This window comes from Ipomoea nil, unplaced genomic scaffold (assembly GCF_001879475.1).
Source record: "Ipomoea nil cultivar Tokyo-kokei standard unplaced genomic scaffold, Asagao_1.1 scaffold0317, whole genome shotgun sequence".
Classification (NCBI taxonomy): domain Eukaryota; kingdom Viridiplantae; phylum Streptophyta; class Magnoliopsida; order Solanales; family Convolvulaceae; genus Ipomoea; species Ipomoea nil.
In genome coordinates this window covers 2,434,005-2,461,964 of record NW_017616745.1, presented here as the reverse complement: position 1 = coordinate 2,461,964, position 27,960 = coordinate 2,434,005, and the positions used below count along the sequence as shown (strand labels likewise).

Genomic DNA, 27,960 nt, shown 5'->3' with positions numbered 1-27,960 from the left:
AGAATGGTGAACACAAGGCCAAATGACCTCGTTTTTAGGCAAAAAAAAAAAAAAAATCGCGGATGTGGAGTTAACGGCGCGCGTTGATCAAATTATGAATTTTCTGTTATGAGATTATGAATTTTCATAAAATTCATAATCTCATAACAGAAAATTCATAATCTCATAGCTGAAAATTCATAATCTTATAACAAAAAATTCATAATCTCATGGTTCCAAAGTGAATGTGTAGGCATGGTTCCAAAGTGAATGTGCAGGCATGGATTCATAATTTATGAATGTCCGTGATTTCGGACGGGAATGTGTAGGCATGGTTCCAAAGTGAATGTGCAGGCATGAATTCATAATTTATGAATGTCCGAAATTATTGTTCACCTCAAATTAAAGTGAAACCGCAAAATGTGAAAATGAAGAAGAAAAGTCACGCAATTTAAAAAAAAAAAAGATAACGGTGTACTAACACCGTTAGAACCGTGTTCACCATTCATGGTGAACACGGTTCCATGGCATAACGCTCCCCCAATCGTTATGCCATGGAACCGTGTTCACCATTCATAAATATTTTACTTTTATGCGATTATGAATTTTCTGTTATGAGATTATGAATTTTCATTACATTCATAATCTCATAACAGAAAATTCATAATTTGATCAAACGGCGCCGTTAACTCCACATCCGCGATTTTTTTTTTTTTTGCGTAAAAACGACGTCGTTTGGACTTGTGTTCACCATTCACGGTGAACACGTTTCCAGGGCATAATTTGCAGCCAACATTCAATCATTATTATGTTGATCACAGTCCAAAATGACGTCGTTGAATTTTATGAGTTAGAATAATGTATTTTATATGTTAGAATAATGTATATTATGTGTTGTAATAATGTACTTTATGTGTTATAATAATGAAACTTTTGAGGTAAGATAATGTACTTTATTGTTAGAATGATGTACATTATGCTTTAAAATAAGTACATTATGCTTTAGAATAATGTATATTATGAGTTATAAAAATATATGTTGTAGTGAGTCGCGTGAAAAAGAATTACGCAAAACGACGTCGTTTTATGGTCCACACAGCTGTGTGGATCACCGTCCACGCAATAACTATTAGGCGTGGACCACAAACTCTCATATTCATTACTCATGAGTTTGCATTAGATAAACTCTACTTCTATATAACAACTCACAAACTACATATGAAACCTAAACTGCACTAGAAAGATCATGTGAGACATGTCCAACCTATAAGGTATTAGCAAGAATCAAACTCATAATGTTTTGGTACATCACTTGAAATGTTTTGACACCTATGCTTTTTTGTACCAAGTGCAATTACACATTACATGTTTGTTACACCAGATATTCTGACAATAAGTGTTGATAATCTAATATATAGGGGTATCAAGATGGGCCGAAGTCCGCAGGCTAGCCCTAAACCGCCCTACGATGAAGCGAGTTAGGGCCTATAATTTTTTACACGCGAAAATGCTAGTCGCACGGGTTGACGGGCTACGCAAGTTGGCCCGCGGGCATTTCATAAATTAAAAAATACATATATAACATTAAAATTTAAAAAAAAAAAAATTGAACACGAAAAAATGTAATATTATTTAGGTTAAATTATTTAAATATAAAATAATATTAATAATTTTTTTTTTATTTTTGAAGTTAGCTCATAGGCTAGCACGTGAGGCCCGCGAGTCCGCATGAGGCGAATTAGGGTTGCATAATCCTAATTTGTAGGCTTCACAAACTAGCCCACAAAGGCTCGCGAAAAAAAAAAAAAAAAAATCGACTGTAGAACAAACCGGTCTAAAGAGGTGAAAGGAAGAGTAAAAGATCATCCTTTCATTTAATTTTTCATAACTTCTGAGTCTACACAAGAGAATTGGACACTTTGAAAGAATTGAGAGCTTTGTTACAATTGCCTTCAAACTCATTCCAACTTTGGAAAGTTCCAATCTTGTGAACACATTGATTCCTGTTTTGTCTTATGATTTGGTGATCAAGAAAAAGGAAAGGATACAATAAATTTTCAACTGTGATTTTCTGGAGTTTCTCAGATCTCCACAGTCAAGGAATGTTTAAGATGGCCAATGTGAAGAACATGAAGTCCTAAGGCCACTTTCCTATTCCCAGCCTCATCCACAACGCTCAAGTGCTTGCAAACATCGACGTTGAACACGACAACCTCGTCTTCGTTAGGGCTCAAACGCACCTTCTGGAACCCCACGAGCTGTTTCCGGGGGGCGTTGTGGAGTGCCGGAGGGGACGAGAAGAGGAGGACCGAGTGGCCCCCGCTCACCGTTCCCACGTTCTTCACGTTCAGGTGAATGTCGAGGGCTGAGCTGGCGCAGGTCTGCTCGGCTGCATCGACGGACTCGCACTTTGTGGACCGACAGGGGTGGCCTTGGTCGAGGGCGAGGGAGACGGAGTCTTGAGCCTGAACTATGCTGTGTCTGAACTTGGTGTAGCTCAATCCGTACCCGAATTTGAAGAGCGTTGGGCCCGTGTAGAAGCGATAGGTCCGGCCCGGGTAGCCCGTTTTCGGGTCTGGCCTCATTCGCATATCGATCATGGATACGCTGTCTGCAAACGATTGTGGGTACCATGTATTCGGTAGCCTTCCACCTAAAACGAGCAAACATTTAGTCTACCGATACTAAAAGAGTAGAGCCGTCAAAACGGGCTTAGTCTGCCGAGCTAGCCCGTCCTGTATTATTGCCGGGCCGGGCTGGGCCCAGCTGACCTGTTTTGGCAACTCTATAAAAAGTTAGTTTTTTTTTGTTTTCTTGAAGAGGGAATGTGCACTTACTTGGATTATGATACCCGAAAATAACATCTGCAATCGCTCCTCCACCGGCCTCACCGGGGAATCCAGCCCAAAGAATGCTCGTTACTTTAGGATCCTTGACGGCAAACGAAACATCCATGCCAGCTCCACACATTAAAACGAGGATTACGGGTCCCTTGGCAACCTTTGCAACCTCCGACACTACATATGACTGCTGCCCGGGAAGGGTGAGGTTAACTCTATCCCGCGCTTCTGTTTCGATAGATTGATCAGAACCCATTACCAAGACCACGGCATCAGCCGTGGCCGCTATTTTCTTCGCATCGTCGAGTAGGGCAGTGGCACATTTGATGTTATCACAGCCAGGCGAGTAATTCGTTGCAACCAAGGCCGATAGGCCTTGTATAGGACTAGTATACTTGCACGGTTTACCTACACATTTCAAATCGTTCCCGGGGAAAGTAAATGAAAACCCATATTCAAATTGTTGGAACTTATCAAGAAAAATATATCAAAGATACCTTCGTAATTGCCAAGCATTGTGTACGGGTTATTAGCGTTGGGGCCGATGAGTGCTAAGGACTTAATGGCAGCGCGGGATAGAGGGAGAGAACCCGCAGTGTTTTTCAACAAGACGATTCCTTCCCTCGCAGCCTCACGGGCGAGCTCCTGGTGGGCAGGCGAGCAAACATCCTTCGGCCCGAGCTTCCCATAGAGTTGCTGTCTCGGATCCCCATCGAAGAATCCAACTCTCATAAGAGTTGCAAAATTGTTAGAGATAGCTCGATCAACTTCCGATACCTTCACTAGTCCTTTGTCTATCGCCCCTTGAGTGTACTTGGCCAAGAACGGCCCGCAATTAAGGTCCACCCCTGTTACATTAAACCACGTTTTTTATCTAAAGAAGTACTAAACAAAGAGCACATAACGACCAACATAAGAAAAAGGTGCAAATAGTGAACTAAGACACTTTTACATGTAAAGTCAAATGTGAATCATAGGATACCTTAGTTGTAATCCATTTGTGGGTACTAGACTACTAGGTATGGTTGTATAAAGTCTATAGAATACGCAAAAGTTCAAAGGCTATTATGCTGTCTTTTGTGGCTTTTCTGTCAATTGTTATTATAAACCAAGATTGGGTTAGGGTCACTCAACTGGACTATAATGCACATGGGTCAAATCACACTAAAAGATTGAATCCAACCAATTAGCTAGTCTAACCCATGACCTTATAAACCCATATATTCTCTCTTATTTTTTCTATGTGGACTACATCTACATACTGAACTAACCATTAATACATTTTTAACGGTTTTCTGAATCGTGGAAGACGGGCTCACCTGCATTTAATCCCAAAGCCGCAGTCTCCTCGGGCGTTTTCGTGAGGTGTTGGTAATTGTACATGGCATTAAACGAGTCACAATCCGTTACTATGTATCTGCAAGACGGATAGTCATATTAGCATTCAATCGAAGCCTACCCCGGATACAATTTTTATCGAAACATTACCCGTTCAAATTCCACTGGCCTCGAATGACACCCGCAAGAATGCTGTAATCCCCGCAAACTGGCTTGCCGTTGACCTGGTTGTAGGAACACATCACGCTCGCTACCTTTCCCTCGCGAATACAGTACTCGAACGGGGGTTGATATGTATCAGCCATATCTTGTGCTGTTACCTAACTCAAGAAACAATCGCTTTATTTCCGTGAGAACAATATAAGATTCAATTAAAAAAAAATAGAATCTACACGGGAACGAAAAGCGGAGGAATGATACCACGGAGTTGAAATTGTATCGTTGGTACCCTTTCCAGTCATCGACATCGTACGCTGTATAATGCTTACAACAAGCAGCAACTTTGAGCTTTTCTTTGTTGCCATCGTCTCGTTCTTGCAGGCCCCGAACAAAGGCTGCAGCATACTTCCCGGTAAGAGTCGGGTCTTCCCCCGGGACTTCCTGACCCCGCCCCCACCTAGGGTCCCGAAAGATGTTCATATTCGGGGACCAGTACGTCAACCCCGCCAAACCATAGTTATGCATTGCTCGGGCCTCGGTGGAAATCACCTGCACCCATCAATATTTCATCTGTAACTCAACTGCTCTCTATAAAATTTACCCTAACTACTCCAGTACTAAATCAATAACTTAGTTTTCTTCTTTGAATATCGAGTAGGTAATTCACAACCAACGTTTTTAGCTCGAAAAGATGCAACATTATAACCAAATATCGAGAACTACTATGCAGCTGATTGCCTAAACATAGCACATTGCAAGCTGGAGTCCAATGTATATGTCCTTTTCATATGCTACTATCTAAAACAAGTTATTGTCAGCCAGTACTATTAGTTCAACCATTATATGGAGCTTTTAATAATTGGGTATTTCCATTCCCATTGGATCTGCCTAATCTGTGAAAATTCAAAATTCCATTATTAAATGTAATCTACTGTGCAGTACTAGTCAATTTGAACTGCCAAGAATGCTTTAGCTGATGAAGAAACACCATAACCTTAGAAACAACCGACAAGATTCATATAGGCCCTGTTTGGTAAAAAAATTGGCCTATAGGCCAATTTTGACTTATTTGACAACTATTAATTGTTTGATTTAGTTAAAATATCAATATAAATGTTTGGTTAATTAACTTTTTGCAACTTCAAAAGGCTAAAATTCAAAAGGCTACTCCAAGCAACTTTTTCAATTAGCTTTTTGAGAAAAGAAATTATACCAAATAGCTATCAGCTAACAGCTAATTTACCAAACACTTTTCTACAATCAGCTAATGTTATCAACTATTTATACATTCTAATTAACACAATCAGCTAACAACTAACAGCTAACAGCCATTTTACCAAACAGGGCCATAAAGGGCAACCCCAACCAAGTTGGTCAGACAGTTTGTTTGGTAACCATAAAGTTGCAAGTTTGACTCCCAGTGGATGCAGTCTATCTGTCTTCTTGGTTTGAACTGATCAACTATGAATAACCTAGGTCGATTTACCAACTTGTGGTCCTTTACCGACTAGGGTCACAAGAGATAATTTACCCAACCCAATCAAATCGATTAGGCTACTAGCTTGGTAGCTTCAAGGTTACAAGTTCAACTCCTAACGAGAGGAGTCTATCGGTTTTCTTGGTTTGAGGTATGGACAAACTAGACCGATTTACCCTTAGGGTCGAACGGGGTTTACCAATGCACACTTCAGATAGTGGGTGCGGGTTTCCCTCGTCACTCAAAAAGATTAACATAAACAGCTCCATTAAGGGTTTATCTGGTTCAAAATCACTGTTTTATCCCACCCCTCTTCCACATTCTATTAGTTCTTTGACCACCTAATCCTTGCTTGAATAAACCAAAATATAAGATTAGAGGGCTCATCTCAAGAACCAAACAATACCCAAACAAGAGAATCATCTGATAATCTCAAGAATGGAGCAAAATGAGCAAGTTTATACTAATGTGAATGCTAAAAATCAAATCTTTAACTGTAAAACCAGAGATTGAAGTGGGGAAATGTCACCTTCCCGATGGTGTGAAAAAGGGTCTCATTGAAAGAAGCGGCGGTGAGGAGCGGCTGAGGAAAACTGGTGGCGGCGGGCACCACGCCGGTGAAGTTTACCCCCGGTCCGGTGTACGACAGCCCGTGCAGAGCCTCCGACCACCACTCGTACGTCGGGATTCCGAGCCGGCTCACATTCCCGGCGGTGTTCACCAAGAACGTGATCTTCTCCGGCAAGGTGAGGCGCTTCACCAGATCAGCCACCCGGGTTTTCACGTCCAGCCGCTGGTTGCAGAACGGCAGGCTCTTCAGACCCGGGTTCTTCACGGTGTCGCAGGCGTAGACCGGGGCGGTCTGGGACTGAACCGGGCCGATGATGCACAGAAAATGGGAGAGAAACAGGGAACAGAGAAGCACAGAGGCCATTGGTTTCTCCATGGCCTCTCCCTACTATGAAATAAGGAAGAAGAAAACGAAAATGGAAACTACTTCGTAGTTCGTAGTAGCAAGTTGAGATTCGAGGAGTGATGTTTTTATAGTTAAACCACGTTGTCTTGTAGCTTCTCGTGAATGGAACATTGTCCCATATAAGTATATCAATGTAACATCTGAATTATTAGTACACAAATGTTGCTCTTCAATTGTTAAAATGTAACATATATAATATATTATTTTTTTTCTAATAGGAATAAAGAGAAGCTTTATTATTGACAGAAGGAGAACAAATGAAGAAATAAAAATGAAAGAGAAAAGGTGTGATCTTCGAACAGTGAAAACGATATTTATACCACTAATAATTCATGAGTGCAATAATATGCGTCACATTTTATTGGACGATGTCCCTCCTTAAATTAAATTAAAAACAAAAACAAAAAAAAAAGAAAAAACAAAAAAAACTCCCAATGTTACTATATCATACCAAAACATGTTAGTATATTTTTGGATGATGTCCCTTTCATACCAAATTGCAAGTTGTAACCGTGTCAAAAAATTTGAAAATACTAAGAGATATGCATAGAAAAACTCTTATATAACCTCATACAAGATAATTAAAAGTTTTAAATATGTAAATTAGTACAAAATTGAAATTAAAATAATTACAAATATATATGTTAAGAAAATTTAACCATGCAAATTCTAAATTATTACAAAGCTTTTAAAATATAATATAGAGTTTCATTTCTTGTCCTAGATTTATATGTGGCAGTCAATTTTTCAAAATACACTCCTTTGGTCCTAGTATTATTCTGACATGATTATTTTTTGTCCTCTATCAACAAAACAGTTTAAATGTCATTAAATACATGGATATTTCGATCTTCAATTATGATTTTTTTCAAAAAGATAAACATAAGTAAATGTTGTCTAACAAATAGCTTCCTGTTTTAGCTTAAGTAAATGTTGCATTAATTATGGTAGATTATTAGATGATTCAACTCTACCTTTTGCTATACTTTTCTTGTAGAAAGCTCATCTCTTTGTATAAATATCCACACGTGGTCACCGTGGAAAAGGGTCAGATTTTTTTAACTAATATAAAAGGGCTTTTTATTCTCTCTCATTTATTCACAAATCTTAGTATTTTACGGTAGTATTGGCCTACCGAATGGCTACCCCTAGACCATCAATCGTTATGCCATGGAACCGCGTGTTCACCATGAATGGTGAACACGGTTCCAACGGTGTTAGTACACCGTTATCTTCTTTTCTTTTTTCTTTTTTTTTTAAAATTAATTGCGTGACTTTTCTTCTTCATTTTCACATTTTGCGATTTCACTTTAATTTGAGGTGAGCAATGATTTCGGACATTCATAAATTATGAATTCATGCCTGCCCATTCACTTTGGAACCATGCCTACACATTCCCGTCCGAAATCACAGACATTCATAAATTATGAATCCATGCCTGCACATTCACTTTGGAACCATGTCTACACATTCACTTTGGAACCATGAGATTATGAATTTTCTGTTATAAGATTATGAATTTTCTGTTATAAGATTATGAATTTTCAGTTATAAGATTATGAATTTTCTGTTATGAAATTACTCCGTATGAATTTTCTATTATGAGATTATGAATTTACACTACATTCATAATCTCATAACAGAAAATTCATAATTTAATAAATATTTTACTTTTATGCGATTATGAATTTTCTGTTATGAGATTATGAATTTTCATTACATTCATAATCTCATAACAGAAAATTCATAATTTGATCAAACGCGCGCCGTTAACTCCACATCCGCGAATTTTTTTTTTTTTACCTAAAAACAACGTTGTTTGGACTTGTGTTCACCATTCTCGGTGAACACGTTTCCAGGACATAATTTGCCCTAGACCATAAAACCAACAATAATAATAAGGAAAAATGGTCAAATAGGCACTCAAACTTTAGCTAAAAAGTCAATTAGCCCCATCAACTTGTTAAATGTGCAATTACACCTAGCAATAATTCATTTTGATGCAATGAAACCCAAAAATCGGTAAATGACCTGCTATCACAGATATGGGTTGCCTTCTTCGATTTAGAAGGCGAGAAGGCGACCACTGTGGTTGCTTGAAATTTTAGCCGGAGGGTGGCCAGATTTCTAATAATATTTTTAATAATAGTGATAGCAAGTGAATTGTTGATGAGTCTCGATCTCTAATAACATGTGATAGCAAGTGAATTGTTGACAGGGTTGTAAAAATCCCGCCTAGGCACCGAGTAATCGGCGCCTAGGCGCTAGGCGCCCATAGGCCGTGGCGATTTCCGCCCTAGGCTCCCGCCTAGCGCCTAATTCAGCCGCCTAGCGCCTAAATCATCCGATTATGCCGAGTTAACTCGTCAATTTCTGTCGAGTTAGTCGAGTTAACCCGACCGACTCGACCTTGCTAATTTTGTCCATTTATATGACATATACATATAATATGACATGTATACACTCGTAGACTAGTTTGATACTTTCAATCTTTGGATGATTGAAGTATTTGGGTATTTCATTTGAGTTTTTTTTTTTTTTTTAATATTCTTTTGATGTTATGACTTATGAATTGTCATTATGTCATTTATTTGGATGTGTTATTTGATTGAATGTTGAAAACAGCCTCATTAAAATTGTCAAATTGCAAGTCTGCTACTGTTTTTTTCGCGACCACCTAGCGCCGCCTAGATTCCGCCTAGGCGCCAACTAGGCCGCTTAGGCGCTAGGCGTTGCCCGGGCGCCTACTGCAACCATGATTGTTGATGAGTCTAGATCTCTAATAACATGTGATAGCAAGTGAACGCCGTTGCCCGGGCGCCCGACTAGCGCCCATCTCTAATAACATGTGATAGCAAGTGAATTGTTGATGAGTCTAGATCTCTAATAACATGTGACCCAGCAAGTGAATTGTTGAGTCCCGATCTCTAATAACATGTGATAGCAAGTGAATTGTTGATGAGTCTAGATCTCTAATAACATGTGACCCGGAACCCCCTTCACTTTGAGAAGTTGCTCCTACACTGTCACTGGTAAGACTTGATCCTTGATCATTCTTCCAACTTTCACCTTTGTGACCAATTGAACTGCGCTTACAGATTATATTCGGATGCATTAATAAAACTTTTTATTTTTTGAAGATATGCATAATAAAACATTGAAATAGAGAGAGTATGAAGATTGTGATATGTCTAGTGTTGCGTGTCAATCAATTGCGGTATTCCAATCATGAATCATCCAATAGCACCGACTCGCCAGGCACATCACATGCCCAAAAACATTGCACGCTGGAAAAGTATTACGGAGTACAAATCTTCATAACTATTTTTTTCAATTTATTAAAGCACAAAAAGTCAATAGTTCACCTCCATTAAAACTCAAGCCCACAATTTTCTACATAGAGGAGTAATTTAGTACCAGTGGACCACAAGGTCCTTGGTACGAAGTACAATTTTAATCTTAGAGAAATTTGTAATTTTAGGAACGAATTGAACTGAAGGTGCATAGATCATAAGGTATTTATAGTAAACTTATTAGCATGTGTCAATATGATAAGTTGCAAGTGAGGCTAAATGGCTAATATGGCGCGTTGGTTGATGAATGTGGTACGTACCATGATGACAAAAAGTTACAAAAGCCCAGCTTAGCGATGTATTTTGACTCTTTCCATGTAAGTTGGGCTGGCCGCTAAATTCTCTAACCATATATATTATATAGTCAGTATGATTTTTGTTTTTCCGAATGCTACTGACTTTATTACATTGTAATATTTATTTATAGGTAGGTGTCGGTTCGATTCGGGTAATATTCGAATTTTATTTTGGATATCTGAAAATTTCGGGTGATATTTTTGACACTCAACATCCGAACCAAATTTAATTCGGATATGTTCGGTTCGGGTGAAATTATTTTGAGTTTATTTTTGGTTAGTTTGGATATACCCAAAATATTATTTTATCAATTTTAAATTTTTTAATGATTTTATTATTTATATTTTTCCATATACTATCAAACAAAAAATAAAACAAACACTAATAATTAATTAATAGACTTTTAAAAATTAATGTATTATTAATTATGAAATACATTTAAAGCTAAATATATAAATTATATTTTTATATTTATAATAAGATTTTGGTTAGTTCGAGTTTCGGGTCGGATGTGGATAAATGTTTAACACCCGATATCCGAACTGAATTTATATTCGGATATACCAAAATTTAAAATATCCGAACCGATATCTATTTGGGTTCACCCAGAATTTAAAATTCGGTGGAATAAGGGTCAAATAGGCCATCGAACCGTACACAATTATGCAATTAGGTCACTGAACTCAAAAAAGCTACAATTGAGTCCTTAAACTAACTTATTTTAAACAATTTGTCCAATTTGCAGGTTTTCATCATTTTTAACAGGTCACTCAATTTAAAATGTTTTTTAAAAAATTAATTATTTAAAATAAATTAAATAATAAAAATAAAAAATAAAAAATAAAAAAACAATCGTCTTCGCCGGAGTAGCACTGGCAACGCGCAGGTCGTCGTCGGAGACTTGGAGTTTGCAGTCGCCGGTTCCAAACTTCTGCTTCGACTTCGCAGAGAGACCGGGAGAACTGGAGAAGGCCAAACCGCACTGGCAGCGCGCAGGTCGCCTGCCGCTGGTCGGAGACTTGGAGTTCGCAGTCGGCAGTTTCGGCGTTCCGCACTTCCCTCTTCCGCTTCCGCACTGGCAGTGCGCATGTCGGAGACTCGGAGTTCGCAATCGGCAGTTCCGGCGTTCCGCACTTCCCTCTTCCGCTTCGCGCCTTCGCCTTCGCACATAGAGAGCAAAGAGAAGACACCATGGCCATGGCCGGAGACGTCTCTGGCGGAGATGATGTTTCTTTTTATTTTTTATTTTACTTTTTTTTTTATTATTTTAGCTTATTTTAATTAATTATTGATTTAGTTAAAATAAATTAATTAATGTTTTAAAATTATTTTTTAAAAATATTTAAAATTAGGTGACCTGTTAGAAAGAGTGAAAACCTACAAATTAGACAAATTGCTTGAAATGTTTTAGTTTAGGGACTCAATTGTAGTTTTTTTGAGTTCAGTGGCCTAATTGTATTACGTCTCCACTGAGGCTCGATTTCATGACCTTCCATATGAGAGAGTCACCGCATGTCATCTGAGCACAAGATGTTTGGCAGTATAATTTTCTTTAGTGACAAAGAAACTTCACAATCACTACTTAAAGATAATGTGCACTAGATAAATATTGCTTTGCGATCCTAATTTGTAAAGGATCACAATGAGGTAAACTAACCTAAGTTATACATAAATTATCATTTTAAATCAATAAAACTAAATAGACCATTTCCACTCGAAATCAATTTCGAAATTTTGTTATTATTATTGAGTCAATAATCTAATCAACTTTATTATTTTCTTTTTTTTAGACCAACTTCCAACCAAATTGGAAGTATTAAAATCTACTTGAGTAGTAAAAGGTTAATGCATATATAGTAGTGGGTGTTGTTGATTACACATTTACACTTAAGAAGTCGCTATCATGGCGGAGGAATCTTGAGTGTTGTGTCAGATTTGTCCGGCTGGAATCCATGGCTCACCATACTTGTCCTACTTCCTTCAATTCAGAGAGATCGGACGATTCATATAGATCTGCCCAGATTCGCCGCTGAGATGCGGCAGATCTGCCATTGATCCACCTTCCACGTAGGCCGGATGGATTCTTCGCTACTATACATCAAACTGCACGCTCTTCTAGACATCCCATCAAACTCAAACCCTCCATGTTCCTTTTAAAACATTGGATATATAATTCTCAAGTTCTACTGCATGTAATCCTAAATCATACTTTTTATAAATTTACTTTTTGATATGACGGGTTTTGATAAATTATTTTCTTTACATGAGTTTCTGTAAAAATGTCTATATCAATATTTTAAATGTGTGAGTAAAAATTGAGGGTAAATAATAAAAATAAATATAGTATTTTTCATACTTCTCTCATGTTTTTTTCAACTTCGGATCAATCTAATTTATCTATGAAAAATACTGCGGGCTTGTTTGGTAAATGATGGATCCGTAAATATTTGACAGATTCACCATTTTGACGTTTTGCTCACGGTAAACGCCAAGAAAGTTGTTTAATTCCTCAGCGGTTTGGCAAACCGCTGCAAAGTACATTGTTTCGCTTTCGCCCCTGTATTATACACCCCCCGTCCCATTTTATGTGTCTGGTTCGGTTAACGAGGCTTGACTGGAGTTATTTTTAATCTAATTTTTTATAATATTAAGTTTATTATTTGTATACAAAATTTATATATATTTAGAAACTACACTAAAAGTACTATTAAACACGAAAAATCAAATTAAAATACTAAAGAAATTAAATAAAGAATTCAGAGTTTGTTTGACCAATGATTCAATGAATAATAAGTAGGACAGATAAAATGAGACAGAATTGGTACTTTAAAAAAGAAAAACTTTGTAATTGGAGCCATTAAATGCTCATTAAATCAGTCTTTTAAGCTCTCAATGCTTGCTAAGTTGCCGGCAAGCATTTAGTCTATAACTGGAGCAATGCTCCTCTTATATAGAGGAGCTCCAAGAGCTCCAAGAGCTCCTCTTCACTCAAATAACGATATGAGGTTTAGTTTTTTTTTTTTTTTTTTGCTTTGTATTAATAATAACAATAATAACAATAATAATAATAATAATAATAATAATAATAATATTATTATTATTATTATTATTATTATTATTATTATTATTATTGTTGTTGTTATTTTTTTGAAAACCAAAATAGACTTCAATTAATCAAACCTGAAATACAAGGGGGTGGGACAGCGTCCCAAACATCCCTGATAGACGAAGAACCAGTTGCCCGTGCTAGCACATGATTCGCTGACATTAAGATATGACGGATACAAACATCCCCAATATCCCTGGCAATTTCCGCACATTGCCTAATAATCACCCCAACAGAGGACAAGTCTTGATGTAAAGAATTAAAATTATTACAGAAATTCAAGCAGTCTGATTTTACAATAACTCTAGACATTCCACGAGCCTTGATCCAGGTTAACGCCTCCTTTATATATAGCTAAGGCCTCTGCCAGATAAGGGTCGCCCCCACACGATAAGCGAGTAGCCTGGGTAGCCACAAAAACACCATGATTTTCTGATGACCATACCAGCACCTCCATAATTTGCATGAACAGCATCATCAACATTACATAATAATAATAATAATAATAACAATATTAGCCCGCATGGGTAGCTCAACTGGTCATAGAGATGAAACTTTGGAAGAATGACCAGAGATCGAGTCTCACTAGCGCTGAGCCGGTGACAGTGTGGGAGCAACCTCTCAAAGTGAGGGGCGCTCATTGTGCGCAGTGAGCACCGGTCTAGCCTCTATGGTTCATGTTCAGTTGAGTCACCATTCCTTAATGCAACCCACTGGTTGAATCCGCTAACACAATCGTTGATTACCAAACAAGCCATACATGAATTTTCATTTTTTACTCTCTCACAAACTTTTGATGTATACATTTTTTCTAGGACCCACATGATAACAATTGAAATAATTGTGTGTACAATGTAAATATTAAATATAATTTTTAAAAATTGTAATATTAATTAATTGCATAAATGTCTTACTAGGCAAACAAAAAGTTATGGGCTTATGGCATTATCTTCTTATCCTCTTTTATTGTCAACTTGTCGGTCATCTTATTATTATAAGATAAGTCATTCTAATGTCTCATCAATTGCTCTTGCAAAAAAATAAAAATTCAAAACTTATGGGGTCCAAAGTGGAATTTAACAAAAATATCTGTTAACATTATACCATATCATTACACATTGCCTTAGACAATGATGTTATTATAATAAAGTATAGTATTATTGTTCTTATAAAAATGTAACCTAACGATAGATGCAGTCACGATTTGATTTAGTTCATAGATGTAGTAGAGTAAAAAAATGTCTGACTTGAATAGTTATGAGCAAGATCAAAATCAATTTTAAGTAATATATATTTAAATTATCCAAGACTGATCATGAATAAAAACAACTCGAATGATGGGCCTTGCAATGATCTAGTGCAAGTTAAACTTGAATTGATCCAGTGAACACTTTTACTTATGGTGTGCAACTACTTATAAATCTCAATTTATATCGAATTTATTTTTAAGTGTAAATTGATAGTTAAGATTCAAACCGCCTCCTTTATGTATACTGTGCAGCTATAGGTAAATCTCAATTTATATTAAATTTATTTTTAAGTGTAAATTGATAGTTAATATTCAAACTGCCTCCTTTATGTATACACTTTTTAGTAATGGATTAGTGCAATACGAATTTATCTCTTCAAAAAAAAAAAAGTTCGAAACATAATTTCTTTGGGAAAGGTTTAAGGATGTTTTTGAACCTAAACATTTTTTTTATTTAATTATAATTTATTATATGTTAGGGTTAATCATTGCCTGGCAAAAAGCTTTGTAGTAAACAAAATGATTTACGTAACTAAAAGATAAAACGGGACCACGAATATATACATAGATCTAATCTTAAAAATTAAATGAATAATAAAAATAAATTTATTCAAAAAATGAATAAATAAATTATTAATTGACCTTATCCGTTTTTGGTGGGCCAATTAATGTTGGCTGGTTTACAATGTCGGAGAATTTTGTTACTCCCGAAATCCTCGTGAGGATAGGTATTGGACTACTACGTATTATTCTTCCTAAAATGTTGAATTTTCTCAACCATATCCCGACAGAGCAACAGAATCACATAAGCTAAATCTTTACTTATTGCGCACAAAGAGTCCCCTTCATTTTGAGAAGTTATTCTCACACTGTGGCTGGTGAGACTCAATCCCTTATAATTCTTCCCAAACTTCACTTCTATGACCAATTGAGCTGGCCATGCAGACGGTATTAAATTATTATTACTATTACGGAGTATTATTTATTGTTCCTAGGTTGAATCCCCGACTACAAAAGGTTCCACACTTAAAGTCGACAGAGCATTTGAGAGGATTTAAGTCATAGTAACTCAGTTGACAGAGAGACTAGAGCATTGCTTACTAATTACAACATACAAGGAACCTTCTTCACTTTGAGATGTTGTCCACACACTGTCACTGAAAAGACTCGATCCCCAGTCATTGTTTCTAAATTTCACTCTATAACCAACTGAGATGCCCATGTGGATACGAAGTATTATTTATGTGCTTGGGTAATCGTAATTATTGTATTAAAATGTTATGAATTTAATTTTTTAAAAAACATTTTTAGTCAATTTTTTCACATGCACATATTTTTTTTTTAGTATAGTCATTTATCACTTAAAGACTCCTCGGAGTAGTGGTAAATTTTATTTGTTAACCTAGGCTAAGTACAAAATTGTGTCTGCATTACTTGAAGAATTTATGGATTATATTAAAGTGATCATAATATAAACTTATTCAATCTATTTTTTATGTAGAAACTTCGCTATAAATGTGATGAATGCTGCCCTTAATGTCTTTTAAACCACACAACTTTGGATAGTTTCATTTGGTTTGGGGAATCATTTCATAGGTTTCTTTCAAAAATTGATAGATTATGGTAGCATTATTTATTTTTCATTTTCAAATCAATAACATAACATCAATTTTGCCCCATAAAAATGAAGTCAAGAGATTGTGGTTCACTCGATTGATTAACAAAATTAAATTGATTGAATGTATGGAGCATGATATACAATTGATTTTTTCAACTTAAATGTGGACAGAGCTTCTTGTGTGGTCCGTGCGGATGTATCATTAGGTACGTAAAAACGGACAAATAGTGTTAGAAAATGCACCACAATGAAATGCACTGCAAAACACCGCACCACACACCGAAAAAAATGCATCATACCTCACCACGCTTAATGGTGCGTTTTTGAACACTTTGTAGTGCATTTTACGTACTTAGGGGGTGTTTGGTTGGGAGGAAGGAAAAGAATTGCAATTTGGTGGTAAAAGAATAATGTAGGGATTCAAATTACATTGTTTGGTAGGGAGGAATAGAATTATATATTGGGGATGAGAAGGAAAAAATAGTATAAAGACTAAAATGTCCTTGTATAATAATAATAACAATTATCAAATGGTACTTTTGTCATTTCTCCCATTTTTTTCTTTTCCACAAGCATTGAATTGCAATTCAACAAAATGAGAGAATTGCAATTCCATGGAATTGCAATTCCCTCCAACCAAACACTGTAATTCAGGTCTTCATTAAATTATAATTCAATTACAACCAAATTACATCCAATCAAACGCCCCATTAATGGTGTGTGACCATACGACCAAATAAAAAGCACTATCTACACTAAAACTTGATCCTACGGGATATTACGCTAGATGAATTGTATACGTCCGACACATATATATGCTGACAAATAAATAAATAAAATAAGCAAGCTAGCTAGATTTTGCATTGGCCAAAATCTCTCTACTGTAATTATTTTGTCTCACTTGTATTACAAAAAGTGATGGACTAGTGGGGACTAGGAATGGCTACTTTTTGTTTTTTGTTTTTTTTTTTTAATCAAAATAAACGCCAGTCACTACTCTAAATGTGTGTATTTCATTCTCGTGTAATTAACCTATCATCGACACAAAAAAAGTAAATTGCAGTAAAAAAATTTTATGCGAAGAGTTTGACTGAGAAGATGCTGCGACACACTCAATTAAAAAGGTATAATTAGTAAGAAATAAGCTTGTAATCTTCAAGTGTAAAAATCATATTTTACACACTTGATCATCTGATCCTTTCGGGTAGCTAGGAAATTAGGAATGGATATCCCTTGGGCATATACAATGGCCAGTTGAGATTTTAATGTTTTGTTCCAAAGGGCCATGGACATGCATATGCATTATCACATGGGAAAACCTAATAATTTGGCAACATATATATTTGATGTCAATGAGGCTAAATCATCACAGCTTTTCTTTTCAAATTTGGGTCCTTAGCTTAATGAGTGGTTTGGTAGTCAACTTCATCACTTTATTAGGTTTCCTATTGTGCCTTCCAATGTGCACATATATATCCATCAATGAAAACCTAATCAATGAAATGATAGAATGAAATTAAAGGGGAATGTACTATGTACATGAACTTGTGATTTAGAAGCATCAAGTTGCTCCCCTATATGGGAGATTGTAAAATCGAGCCTCAGTGGAGGTGATATTGTAACAGCGTTAGTAGAACTCGAAAAAAAAAAAGGAATGTATTACTCCATATTAAAATTGGATATCAAGACTATGTGGTCTAATGGTACCCGGATTGGACTTCCATTTGAAAGATTGTGAGTTTGAGCCTTTGTGGAGGCATTATTGGTTCTTTATGTTTTAGTAGGTTGAGAAAGTATATGAAAAGATACTACAATGTAATAGAGCCATTAACATTCAAAAATTAAAATTGGATATTTTATTCACAAAATTTGTTAATATAATTTATAATGTAATAATAACTTAACAGAGTTTTATGAAAGAGTTAATATCATTTTATTATGAGCACATCACAAATACAAGATTTGTTAAATATAATTATCGTTATTTTTTTACTTATAGAAACGACATCATTATTGAATCATGGTCTACTGTATAACAATTAGATGAAGGGTGAAAGCTGAGCTAGAGCTGGCCCTTAGCCCACAACGGATGCCCAATTCATGCAACATTATGCAGTGTATCACTATATTGGTACTCCGTATTATATATATATACTAAATAAAATTCTGATCTCCAATATTTTTAACCTTTTTTACAATAAAATAAAATAAAATATCATCGATTAGAAAGATCCCTAGCGTTGCAAAAATTATGCTTAGGCATTGGTCAACCGCCTAACGTATCACTATAATTGGTGGTTTAGGCGGCCGACTAGACCGTCAAAATACCGTCTAGTCGGTCAATTAGCTATTGTTTTTTTTTTTTTTTTAAATGTATTATTTCACTCAAAACGATATCATTTTGAGCGAAATAATCTTAAATTGTTCAAACTCTAAGACCCTTTTTAGGTTAAAATTTAATATTTTAATATTAACTATTAAAGTATTAAATAGTTGATAATTATCAAATCTTAAAAAATTAAAAAATTTTAAACAATTTTTTTTAAAAAAAATAAAAAATACACAAGCGTCTAGGCACCAATTTAATCGCCGCCTAAACCGCTCCGCCTGAAGAGTGCTTAGCGATTTTTTCAACCATACAAACATCCACAATGAATTAGGGGAGTCCCTAACCAGGCCACTTCACACAATCAAGTAATGCTAATGTCTAGGCAACTTGATTCCCCCACCGTTTAACAAACGAAAAGAGAACCCATGAAAAATCCCTCGTAATATCTTAATTAGCTAATATTTTAAAAATTTTTAATACTTAGATGATCTCATTTTTGTCGAACTAATCCTAAATCCACAAGACCCCACCCCGAGAGCTACTATAGAGGTAAATTGCAAGTTGAGCAATTAGCTCACTAGTAATATCTTAGTCTTCATGTACGCATAAGAGATTCAATCCACACATTCCATCATCATAAACATCACTGCCATACACCTTCGGTCGTTATATTAAGTTAGACGATGAACCAGTACGCCAAGTCCTGTAAAATATTTCCAATTTTCTATGAACATAGTTTTGCATTTTATGTCGGTGGGTTTCCTTTTAAAGATAATATAAAATCAATGAATCTTCACAACAATACAATATTGATCAATTGTTTGGGCAGAGGGCACACCATGTGCAAAATCCATATGATATTTATTGAGTGGGGGATCATATATCCAATTATATATAAAGATTTTATCCAAGATTTTTATTCTTTCTCAACTATATTGCATTCCCATATAGGAAATCTTGTGGTTGAAAATGTGATCATTAGTTTCATAATCATAAGTTAATATTCAACACACATTAATGAATGACTATATCATTTACCATATATGATACATGCATAATGAATGACTATATCATTTACCATATATGATACATGCATGCTAATGGTATTCGATACAATCAGTTAATATATATAATTATATTAAGTACTATTGGTACCAATAGTGTAAGCATGTGATGCGTGTGTGTGTATATATATATATATATATATATATATATATATATATATATATATATATATTGTGTCAATTACTATGCGTGTAATGACACTGCTATTACTGTTTCAAATAAGTGGTCACAAGATCGAATCACGGCGGTAAGAGTTTTGATTGTAAAGAATAATAAGTGTTACTATATATATATATATATATATATATATATTTGTATACAACGAAATGGAGTACATATATATATTTGTATACAACGAAATGGAGTACAGAAAACCTACATCACTATATAAAATATGAAAATGTGGATCCCTATCATCAATCCTTATACCATGGATCACAATGAATGTGTACCTTAAGAGTACAAATTAAGTACTTGAAACAAATTAGTAATTATATTATATGTTATAAATTTTTGTATCTTGAGGATTGTATAATTCTATACTTATGAACACAAATTATATACCTAAATCAGATTAGAAAAATAAGCAAATATGAAATATGTGTATGTGTCTTGTGTTGTGAATTTTTGTGTCTTGAAAAGTTATATACCTCATCATTTTGATTCAAGATCCATAATGCTATGTAGAACTCAGTCCATGATATAAATTGTCGTTTTTAGACGGCAAATTATTGTATGGACCATGGTCCACACAATGTTATATGGACCATAACAAAAAATACATTTTTAATATACTAAATGTACATTATTTTTGTACCGAATGTACATTATATAATATAATGTACACTCAGTACAAAAATAATGTACATCCCCTGAATACAATGTACTTTATTTTTGTATTGAATATACATTATTTTTGTACTGAATGTACATTATTTTACAGTATACAAAATATGGTCCACACAACTTATATGGACTATGGTCCACACAATAATGATTGTTTTTAGACAAGTAGGGTTTGTTTTATTTATTTTTTTAAAATTTTAGAACGATTGGGCTTCTCCTCCCAATATCAAAGCCATATTGGGCTATCTCATGTTTAGTGGATCATGTAATCCTTAACTAGAGGCCCAACAACTATTTTCTCAATTGTTATGCCGTGGAACCGTGTTCACCTTGTAAGGTGAACACGGTTCTATGTTCATAATTATAAAACTCTATGTTCATAATTTTTGAATTTTATATTCACAATTATTGAACTCTATATTCACAATTACAGAACTCTATGTTCATAATTATAAAACTCTATGTTCATAATTTTTGAACTTCATATTCACTATTATTGAACGATTGTCTTCTCCGGTAAATTTTTTATTTTTTTTTTTAAATTTTAAGTTTTGTTGTCGCCGGATTTTTTCGCCAAAAATATCGTCGGAATCTTTTTGACCGGTTATTCCAAATGAATAACTTGGTATTGGGCTTAGACGCACCAAAATAACAAGTTGAAAAGCCTAATTACACTTTTGCGGCAAATTATGCCCGGGACCCGTGTCCACATTGAATTGTGGACACGGGCCAAAAACGACGTCGTTTTTTTAAAAAAACGCGTCATTTAGTTTAAAAAAAAAAATTCGCGCGCGTTTTGCCGTTAACGGCGTTAACTGTGTTATTTTTTTTTTTGGATTATGAATGTACAGTTATGCCGTTATGAATGTACAGTTATGCCGTTATGAATATACAGTTATGCAATTATGAAATTATGAACACAGAGCTCTAACATTATGAACTTACAATTATGAACATATATAGTGATAAAATTATGACCATGGAGCTTTAAAATTGTGAATATAGAGCTTCGAAGATTATGAATGTACAGTTATGGAGTTATGAATGTACAGTTATAGAGTTATGAATCTATAGTTATGGAGTTATGAATCTACAGTTATGAGATTATGAATCTACAGTATGGAATTATGAATCTACAGTTATTGATCAAATTATGAACAAAGAGCTCTAACATTATGAACATATAGTGATAAAATTATGAACATAGAGTTCTAAAATTGTGAACATAGAGTTTCGAAAATTATGAATGTACAATTATGGAGTTATGAATGTACAGTTATGGAGTTATGAATGTACAGTTATGGAGTTATGAATGTACAGTTATAGAGTTATGAACGTACAGTTATGGAGTTATGAATGTATAGTTATTAACATATAGTAATAAAATTATGAACATATACTCTTACAATGAAGCGGTCTGAAATTAAAAAAAAAAAAAAAAAAAAAAAAAAAAAAAGAGGAGATAACAGTGCCTAACGGCACTGTTACCCGTGTCCAGCAAGCATGCTGGACACGGGTCCAACGCATAACGATTGCACTTTTGTCTAAAGTTTAAGGGTCTATTTGACCCTTTTCCCTACATAAAAAAATATTGTAGATATATATAAATAATTTTACAGGTACGTAAAAATTGTATCAATAATAGTGAATTTATGTATTTACAGTAGTGGTTTATGTGCCAACATTAGTAAATTTTCTTCACAATAATGACTTTTATGAACTCAATTTATGTATATAAAGTAATGACTTTGGCCCTGTTTGGTAAAATACTTAGCCTATCAGTCAATTTTGGTTTATTCGATCACTATTAGCCATTTGATTTGATTAAACAATTAATATAAGCGTTTGAGTAATTAGTTTTTTTGTAATAACTTATTGCTCCAAAATGCTAAAATTCAAAAAAATGTTCAAAGTAACATTTTTTCAATCAGTTTTTTTTTTCTTCCGAGAAAGTCATTGTGTATGTAATAAGCTATTAACTATCAGCTAATTTACCAAACATTTTTCAACAATCGACTAGTCAACTTCACTAACACAATCAGCTAACAGCCATTTACCAAACATCTTCATGATGTACTACGAATTTATTTAGAAAAATTTTAAAAATATCATTATGGTGTCATTAAAAGATCCCAATTATATATTTATAATTAACCAAACATAATTAATCAGTTCAAATTAATAAATTTTTAATAAGTTAAACTTGAAACTTTATGATTATCTCATAAATTATTCAACCACTTTCACTTGTGTTACAAACACAACTAACCCTGATAGCACAAAGACTACCGCTAAATCCACGGAACGAAAGTCCAAAAAGCATGTATGAACAATAAAATAAAAGTTGGCCCTCAAAAAAATAAAATAAAATAAAAGTTAATAAGATAAATTAACAAGAAAAGGAAATATGTGGAAGAGAGACACGTGGAATAGCTGACTCGTTCCACTTATTCCGGAGCCGTGTTTGCCTAGATTTTGACATTTTGTAGTCATCAGTCTGGGAAGTTTCACGTTAATGTCTCTTTCTAATTTTAATTATATTATTCAATTAATATTAGCTACGAATTTGTTAATTATTGGTAGGAATATCAGTCAAAGTCATCTAGTCAAAGAATATTACAAATTTACAATACTAATTATGTGGTTAATATCATATAAATTGTCTACTTCAGTAATTTCTATTAAAAAAATATTATTCCACCCTATATATTATTTGTAAGAATTAATTTCATTTTTTTGTCATAGATTTATAGATATCAGTTCACTTTTGGTTATTTTTAAACAAAGTAGATTGACTCTGCTATATATATATATATATATATATATATATATATATATATATATATATATATATATATATATATATATATATATATATAATTAAAGACCAAAATGCCTTTGTATTTAATAATATTTAACTGTTTTGTTGTTAAAGGAAAAAAAATGGTCCTGTCATAGTAATATTAGGACCAAATGAGGATATTCGATAAAAAAAAACTAAAAGTGATTTGCCACATATAAATCTATGCCCGCATGGGTAGCTCAACTGGTCATAGAGGTGAAATTTTGAAAAAAAATGACCAGGGATCAAGTCTCCTTGTGTGCAGTGAGCAAATGTCTAGCCTCTGTGATTCATGTTCAGTTGAGTTACCATGATTTATATCCTCCCAAATGCGTGGGGGCCCTTAAGGTTGGGGTTCAACCTTTTTGGAAGAATGACCAATAATAGAATTAACTCTTATTCGTACGAATGAGATAATGTGGATATCTTATAGTTAACTAGAAGCATCATGATTTTGGCAGTCCATCTTCTGTAGTTTAAACCACCAATCAATGGTTCAACAACAGTGATATCAGAAGTTGGGTTGGAGGTTTGAGACATTGTTGATTTCGACATAAACACTTTTAACTGTTGGGGTTTTAGCAGTAACAAAACTAGTTTGGTATGAAATCAACGGATGTCGCACAATAGTACTGGTTAAAATGACTGGATGTTTGTTTAACTGGAAAGGTGAAGTATTATGTATCATGTTCAACAACACTACCTTAAAAGCGTTTACGATTAGAGTATTGCACGCTCTCGACAGGAAACACAGAACTACAGGACAAACATGTATAAGCTCAGGCAAGAGGAGGACAAACATGTATAAGCTCAGGCAAGAGGAACGAACAATACATGTTCGCAGGAGAAGGAAAAATAATGTGTTTTCTGAAAGGGAAAGGGGCGATTTATATAATGTGAGCTATAACCGCCCACCGTCTACCAGCTACAGAAAATGAACGCAAATGAAGGGGAGGTGTTATTTTTAAATTTAAAAATGGCTTACTTTTAGTCTGAAATGTCAATTGAATAAAGTTTGATAAAAAATTTAAAATTGGAGGGTATTTTTAATTTTTTTTTTTTTTTTAAATATGAACCAAACTCCTTTTGTTTCTTGACCTATTAATTAACATATGCTTGGCCTAATAAGCTCCTAAATAAGTTTTGTCAAATCATATATTCAATTGCACTATATAATATTTGATGTTCTAATTTAAATAATTATATATCGATCCAAATATTCAATCCATTCCGTGCATCGCACGGGCGAAAATACTAGTAGAATTATATTGCTTTATCGTCTCCTCCTATGCATCTTGTACCAGCCCACATTGTGATCCTTGGCAATATTTATAGCTTTTTTAGAAATATTGATTACGTCGGTCACAATTAGTCGAAGGGCAATATTTATTAAGTCACTCGTAGAAATGTTGATTAAGTTAGACGTTTAGAAATGTTGATTCTCCGCAACGTCTTTTGAAGTCCTCCACTTTCGTGAGCCTATAAAATGCTAGCTTACATCATTAAAGACCACCCCATTCTCATCGTGGATCATGGCGGGTTAGCTTACACGTAACTTATTTTGACAACTCTACATAAGAATGTCTTTTATACTAAAATTCACGTGTGAATTATCTCAAATCATATGTTTTGTATTTTTTCACAAATATGTAAATTTATTGCATCAAGACAATTATCATCATTGACTTGGGGTTTATGTTCTATTGTTTGTGTTAATTTAATGTTTATATATTGTTTTTTTTTTTTTATAGTTATTGTTTATCTTATTTATTTCTGCTAGTATTTTCCCGTGCGATGCACGCACAAAATTTTAGTAAGTATTGTTTTAATGTTATGATACTAAGTAGATTTTTTTGAAAGGAATACTAACGCATATTCAGTTTTTTTTTTTTTTTTTTTTTTTTTTTAAAACTAGTATTTTTACTCGTGTGTTGCACAGATTATATTTGTTATAATCTTTAAGAATATTTTGATCAATATACAAATATAAATTATAACAACGAATATTATATAGTGCAATTGATTAAATGGGTTGTACCGATTATATTTTTTGATGTTATCATTGCTTAAATTCGAGTAAATAATTGCCCAATTATCCGTGCAGTGCGCGTGCAATGCACATGCGATGCACGGATAATTTTTTAGATTGTCACAACTCACAAAAGTAATATTGTAAATGTGGGCCAACAACTGACTTTTGTGTCATTATTGATATTAAAGTTTCACTAAACAAATTAGCTAATGTATATTAGACGTTTATAGTTTTTTTAGAAAGATTGATTAAGTCGCTCACAATTAGTTTAAGGAAAATATTTATTAAGTCACTCGTAGAAATGTTGATTAAGTCAGACGTTTAGAAATGTTGATTCTCCGCCGCGTCTTTTGAAGTCCTTCACTTTCGTGAGCCTATAAAATGCTAGCTTACATCATTAAAGACCGCCCCGCTCTCATTGTGGATCATGGCGGGTTAGCCTACAAGTAACTCATTTTGACAGCTCTACATAAGAGTGTCTTTTAAACTAAAATTCACGTGTGCATTATCTCAAATCTTATGTTGTGTGTTTTTCACAAACATGTAAATTTATTGCATCTAGACAATTATCATCATTGACTTGGGGTTTATGTTAATTTAATGTTTATACATTGTTTTTTTTTTTTTTTTTTTTTTTTGAATTCTATTGCATTAGGTAGTGAATAATTAACACTAATCTTTATGCTATGGACCCGTGTCCAGCATGTATTGTGGACACGAGAACGGTGCCGTTAGTGGCACTGTTATCTTTCACTTTTTTTTATTATTATTATTATTTGTTTTTAATTTCAGACCGCTTCGTTATAGGAGTATATGTTCATAATTTTATCACTATATGTTCATAATTGTAAGTTCATAATGTCAGAGCTCTGTGTTTATAATTCCATAACTGTACATTCATAATTCCGTAACTGTACATTCATAATTCAATAACTGTAAATTCATAATTTTCGAAGTTCTATGTTCACAATTTTAAAGCTCTATGTTCATAATTTTATCACTATATGTTCATATTGTAAGTTCATAATGTCAGAGCTCTGTGTTCATAATTCCATAACTGTACATTCATAATTCTATAATTGTACATTCATAATTTTCGAAGCTCTATGTTCACAATTTTAGAGCTCTATGTTCATAATTTTATCACTATATGTTTATAATTATAAGTTCATAATGTCAGAGCTCTGTATTCATAATTCCATAACTGTACATTCATAATGCACAAACGAATAACGCCGTTAACGGCGGGACAAAATCAATTTTTTTTTTTAAAACTAGAATGTCGCATTTTTCCTGAAAACGACGTCGTTTTTGACTCGTGTCCACAATGCATTATGGACATGAGTCCACAGCATAATTTGCGAATAAACACAGTGATCACCATTTATTTAGAAAGTCCATTAAGATTACATATTAAAGTCAAAATATAGGTAGAATTACCGTCCAAAATATCCACCAAAACAGTTCATAGTCCAAAAGATCAACCAAAACAGTTTACATAAACCATTACATAGACTACAAATCACTGCCCTTTCATTTTTCCTTCTTTACTAACAGGGTAAATTATGCTGTGCATCCGTATGCACCATGTATGGTGCATACGGATGCAAAAACGACGTCGTTTTAATAAAACGCGCGTCTCTCCTTAAAAAAAAAATCATGTTCGATTCCCAGCAACAACATATGAACTAAAATTCCATAATCGATGAACTATAATTCCATAATCGATGAACTATAATCCCATAATCGATGAACTATAATTCCATAATCTAATTTATGAACTAAAAATTCCAGAATGAATGAACTAAAATTCCATAATCTATAAACTAAAATTTCAGAATCGATGAACTACAATTCCATAATCGATGAACTAGAATTCCATAATCAATGAACTATAATTCCATAATCTATGAATTAAAATTCTAGAATGAATGAACAATATAATGTTGTTGTTGGGAATCGAACCTGAATTTTTTTTTAAAGGGGAGACGCGCGTTTTTTAATAAAACGACGTTGTTTTGACATCCGTATGCACCATGCATGGTGTATACGGATGCACAGCATAACGATTGTTACTAATAGTTGGATTGACAATACCTATGTAATTATTAAATGTGTTGCCTCTTCATATTTTGCAGAGTTTCAAATCTGTTTCCCTTTTGATTTTTGATCAAATCGAGAAGACTTTTAGTGCGCCCTAATTTTCTAAACGTAGCGTTTTAGTTAAGCGGAAAGTTTATTCCTATTTTTATTTTCCAAAAAATTTCTGCTTTATTATAATAGAGGATAGAGGATTCATTAAATAGGAATCCATCGGCATGATTGCAATTTCTAAAAGATAAAGGTATGCCAATGCAATTTTCATGAAATTTTGGGTGGTGTTTTTTAAACGTTTGACCTTCGGTCAACCTTCTCCCGCGCCATGCCAAGAATGTCTTCCCCGTCCTATTCAAT

The 27,960-nt window shown here is 34.1% G+C and overlaps 1 protein-coding gene across 1 annotated transcript; it reads right to left on the bottom strand.

Moving 5' to 3' along the window:
- Positions 1 to 1,814: 1,814 nt before the first annotated feature.
- LOC109169045 (beta-xylosidase/alpha-L-arabinofuranosidase 2-like) lies at positions 1,815 to 6,842 on the bottom strand. The gene is made up of 7 exons (XM_019317946.1): positions 6,323 to 6,842; positions 4,578 to 4,865; positions 4,308 to 4,477; positions 4,139 to 4,236; positions 3,317 to 3,667; positions 2,817 to 3,227; positions 1,815 to 2,632 (listed from the first exon to the last, which is right to left on the bottom strand). Exons 1-7 carry the CDS (start codon positions 6,737 to 6,739, stop codon positions 2,061 to 2,063), a joined length of 2,307 nt encoding a protein of 768 aa, XP_019173491.1. The 5' UTR covers positions 6,740 to 6,842; the 3' UTR covers positions 1,815 to 2,060.
- Positions 6,843 to 27,960: the final 21,118 nt, after the last annotated feature.